Consider the following 4,975-nt stretch of genomic DNA (forward strand, 5'->3'; position numbering starts at 1 on the left):
GGATAGGTTGGGGGCTAGGGAGTTATGATGCTTGAAAACCAGTTTAAGGCTTTTTCATAATGAAGTTTGGTGGCTATTTCCTATTTCCATCTTTGCCCTCCCCAAAGCACAGTGATTGCAGAACCTGGTAAAATGTGCCCTAGGAATAGAAAGTGGATTTGTCAGTCACTCAGCTGCACTCCCTCCCTCTCCTGGGGCTTCAGTTTTCATCCAAATCCAGTACATACCCATATTTGAAAGTGATCAGTTCGTTTCCTAACTTTTGTCAGCACTGTTAAAGCATTCTCTAGCACTATACCTGGATCCATTCATTCTCTCCTCCTCAGCCCTCGAAGCTTACAACACAACATCCCCCCTCACTAGAGACACCTGTGATGTATTCAAAAGAAAACACGCGTATCAAGCAGGGCACCTTGCTTCTCTTTGGATGGAGACCATGACACTGTCTTATCCTTTGGCTTTTTCTCTGCAGGCAGAAGACCAGAATGGGGGCCGAGAACCTCACCACTGTCAAAGACTTCATCTTGGTGGGACTTACCAGCCACCGCAAGGCACAGATTTGGTTCTTTGTGATCATCCTCATCATCTACTTGCTTACCGTTCTGGGGAACCTAGTGGTCATCATGCTGGTGTGGCTCGACTCCCAACTCCACACGCCCATGTACTTCTTCCTGACGCACTTCTCCTTCCTGGAGATTTGCTATGTCACCAGCACTGTGCCCCAGATGCTGGCTCATCTCATGGCTGGAAATGGAGTTATCTCCTTCAGCCGCTGCATCGCTCAGATGTACATCAGCACAACACTAGGTGGCACGGAATGCTTTCTGCTTGGTGCCATGGCCTATGACCGCTACTTGGCCATCTGCCATCCATTACTGTATGCCATTCTCATGGGCAGGGGCCGCCGTTGGCAGCTTGCCTCAGGCTCCTGGGCAGTTTGCTTTCTCATTGCTGCATTAAACACGGGTAGCATCCTTTACCACCCCATCTGTGGCCTCAACCGTATCAACCACTATTTCTGTGAGATGCCATTGGTAATGAAACTCATGTGTGGTGTTGTTGTTGTTCAGTCGTTCAGTCGTGTCCGACTCTTTGTGACCCCATGGACCATAGCACGCCAGGCCTTCCTGTCCTGCGCTCTCTCCCGGAGCGTGCTCAAGTTCATATTCATTGCATCCGTGATGCTATCTAGCCATCTCATCCTCTGCCGTCCCCTTCTCCTTTTGCCTTCAGTCTTTCCCAGCATCAGGGTCTTTTCCAGGGAGTTTTCTCTTTGCATTACGTGGCCAAAATATTGGAGCTTCAGCTTCATTATCTGTCCTTCCAATGAGTCAGGGTTGATTTCCTTTAGGATGGACTGATTTGACCTCCTTGCAGTCCAGGGGACTCGTAAGAGTCTTCTCCAGCACCACAGTTCGAAAGCATCCATTCTTCGGTGCTCAGCCTTCCTTATAGTCCAGCTCTCACAGCCATACATTACTACTGGGAAAACCATATCTTTGATTAGACGGACCTTTGTCGGCAAGGTGATGTCTCTGCTTCTTACTATGCTGTCTAGGTTTGCCATAGCTTTCCTCCCAAGGAGCAAGCGTCTTTTAATTTCATGGCTACAGTCACCATCTGCGGTGATCTTGGAGCCCAAGAAAGTAAAATCTGTCACTGCTTCCATTTCTTCCCCTTCTATATGCCAGGAAGTGATAGGGCCAGATGACATGATCTTAGTTTTTTTAATGTTGAGTTTCAAACCAGCTTTTGCACTTTCCTCTTTCACCCTCAACAAGAGGCTCTTGAGATCCTCTTCGCTTTCTGCCATTAGGGTGGTATCGTCTGCATATCGGAGGTTGTTGATAATTCTCCCGGCAATCTTAATTCCGACCTCTGATTCATCCAACCCGGCATTTCTGATGATGTACTCTGCATATAAGTTAAATAAGCAGGGTGACAATATGCAGCCTTGTCGTACTCCTTTCCCAATGTTGAACCAATCGGTTGTTCCATCTCTGGTTCTTACTGTTGCTTCTTGACCCTCGTACAGGTTTCTCAGGAGACAGGTAAGGTGGTCTGGTACTCCCATCACTTTCAGAATTTGCCACAGTTTGTTGTGATCCACACAATCAAAGGCTTTAGCGTAGTCAATGAAGCAGAAATAGACGTTTTTCTGGAATTCTCTTGCTTTCTCCATGATGCAGCGAATGTTGGCGATTTGATCTCTAGTTCCTCTGCCTCTTCTAAACCCAGCTTGTACTTCCGGTAGTTCTCGGTTCGCATACTGCTGAAGCCTAGCTTGTAGGATTTTCAGCATCACCTTGCTGGCATGTGAAATGAGCGCAATTGTGCGGTAGTTTGAACACTCTTTGGCATTGCCCTTCTTTGGAATTGGAATGGAAATTGACCTTTTCCAGTCTTGTGGCCACTGTTGAGTGTTCCAGATTTGTTGGCATATTGAATGCAGCACTTTAACAGCATCATCTTTTAGGGTTTTAAATAGCTCGGCTGGAATACTGTCATCTCCGCTAGCTTTGTTGTTACTAATGCTTCCTAAGGCCCACTTGACTTCACTCTCTAGGATGTCCGGCTCAAGTTCAGTGACCGCACTATCATGGCTATCAGGGACATTCAGATCTTTCCTGTATAGTTCTTCTGTGTATTCTTGCCACCTCTTCTTAATCTCATCTGCTTCTGTTAGGTCCCTGCCTTCTTTGTCCTTTATCATGCCCGTCTTTGCACAAAACGTTCCCTTGATATCTCCGATTTTCTTGAAGAGATCTCTAGTCTTTCCCATTCTATTGTTTTCCTCGATTTCTTTGCATTGTTCATTTAAGAAGGCCTTCTTGTCTCTCCTTGCTATTCTCTGGAACTCCGCATTCAGTTGGGTATATCTTCCCCTTTCTCCCTTGCTTTTCGCTTCCCTTCTTTTGTGAGCTACTTGTAAAGCCTCATCAGACAGCCACTTGGCTTTCTTGCATTTCTTTTTCTTTGGGACGGATTTCGTTGCTGCCTCCTGAAGAATGTTACGGACCTCCATCCATAGTTCCTCAGGCACTCTGTCTATCAGGTCTAATCCCTGAAATCTATTCCTCACCTCCACTGTATATTCATCAGGGATATGATTTAGGTCATACCTGAACGGTTTAGTGGTTTTCCCGACGTTCTTCAATTTAAGCCGAAATTTTGCAAGAAGCAGCTCATGATCTGAGCCACAGTCAGCTCCAGGTCTTGTTTTCACTGACTGTATGGAGCTTCTCCATCTTTGGCTGCAAAGGACATAATCAATCTGATTTCGATATTGACCATCTGGTGACGTCCATGTGTAGAGTCGCCTCTTGTGCTGTTGGAAAAGAATGTTTGCTATGATCAGCATGTTCTCTTGGCAAAACTCTATTAGCTTTTGTCCTGCTTCATTTTGTACACCAAGGCCATGCCTGCCTGTTATCCCAGTGATTTCTTGACTTCCTACTTTAGCATTCCAATCCCCTATGATGAAGAGGACATCTTTTGTTGGTGTTAGTTCTAGAAGGTGTTGTAGGTCTTCATATAACTGATCAACCTCAGCTTCTTCGGCCTCAGTGGTTGGGGCATAGACTTGAATTACTGTGATGTTGAATGGTTTGCCTTGGATTTGTACTGAGATCATTCTATCATTTTTAAGATTGTACCCCAGTACTGCTTTTCCCACCCTTTTGTTGACTATGAGTGCTACTCCATTTCTTCTAAGGGATTCTTGCCCACAATAGATATGATGGTCACCTGAATTAAATTCGCCCATGCCTGTCCATTTTAGTTCGCTGATTCCCAAGATGTCGATGTTCAATCTTGCCATCTCATGTTTGACCACCTCCAGCTTACCTTGATTCATTGATCTGACATTCCAGGTTCCTAAACAATATTGTTCTTTACAGCATCGGATTTTCTTTTCACTGCCAGACACATCCACAGCTGAGTGTCCTTTCGGGTTTGGCCCAGCCGCTTCACTCTTTCTGGCGCTACTTGGAAATTCCCCCTGCTCTTCCCCAATAGTATATTGGACACCTTCCGACCTGAGGGTCTCATCTTATGGCGTCATCTCTTTTAGCCTTGTGATACGTTCCATGGGGTTTTCTTGGCAAGAATACTGGAGTGGGTTGCCATTTCCTTCTCCAGTGGACCACATTTTGTCAGAACTCTCTGCCATGACCTGTCCGTCTTGGGTGGCCCTGCACTGCATAGCTTATGGCTTCACTGAGTTATGCAAGCCCCTTCGCCACAACAAGGCAGTGATCCATGAAGGGGCATGTGTGGTGACACAAGTGTTACTGAGATCATCTTTGCTTGGACATCTGTGCTGGTCATCCTGGCTCCCCTTAGTGTTGTCCTGACCTCCTACGGGCTCATTCTATGCTCTGTGTTAAAAATGAGATCTACTGCTGGATGGCGGAAGGCTTTCTCTACATGTGGTTCCCACCTGGCAGTGGTCACCTTGTTCTATGGTACCCTCATCTTTATGTACCTGATACCCCAGTCAGGGGCAGCTCCTGATCGTGACAAGCAAATTTCTGTCTTTTACACTGTGGTCACCCCCATGATCAATCCTATAATTTATACCCTGCGGAACAAGGATATTCATGGGGCAGTGACAAAGGTGCTGCGAAGATGGGGGCATCAAAAAGTGGTCAGCTAGAAAATGAACATTTCCTATGAAGTGTGTGAAGCGACTGCAAGATTTAGTTCGGCCCTCAATTTGATGACTCAGGAAATAGCCTAATTTGGCCTGGACCAATTCTGAGGCCAGAGACTTCGACTCAAATCCAAATCTCAACTTTGATTTGGAAATCCAGTTTTTAATGCCTCCCATTGACAGTAATTGGAAATCAACTAATGGCTATAACTTTTTTTTTCTTTTTGTCAGAATTGGATGAACTGTGCAGTCATAGTGCTTCCTTATGAGGGGATTATGCCTTCTAAATCTCAGACAAATGTTGCAGGACGTTTTGTGCCA

General features: G+C 45.8%; 1 protein-coding gene across 1 annotated transcript; it reads left to right on the top strand.

Moving 5' to 3' along the window:
* Positions 1-485: 485 nt before the first annotated feature.
* On the top strand, positions 486-4,657 carry LOC146342500 (olfactory receptor 2G3-like). Its single transcript, XM_084807867.1, has 2 exons — positions 486-1,048; positions 4,267-4,657. The coding sequence occupies exons 1-2, from the start codon at positions 486-488 to the stop codon at positions 4,655-4,657; spliced, it is 954 nt and encodes a 317-aa protein (XP_084663993.1).
* The last annotated feature ends 318 nt before the right edge of the window (positions 4,658-4,975 follow it).

The sequence above is a fragment of the Heloderma suspectum genome, chromosome 6, assembly GCF_057233095.1.
Source record: "Heloderma suspectum isolate Gila_16-S chromosome 6, 16-S_ref, whole genome shotgun sequence".
Taxonomy (NCBI): domain Eukaryota; kingdom Metazoa; phylum Chordata; class Lepidosauria; order Squamata; family Helodermatidae; genus Heloderma; species Heloderma suspectum.

Bases quoted from the DNA above. Each gene is read 5' to 3' on its own strand.
- LOC146342500 (XM_084807867.1), top strand. From the start codon at position 486: ATGGGGGCCGAGAACCTCACCACTGTCAAAGACTTCATCTTGGTGGGA. The intron at 1,049-4,266 runs GTGTGGTGTTGT...TGATCCATGAAG, and splicing joins CCATTGGTAATGAAACTCAT to GGGCATGTGTGGTGACACAA.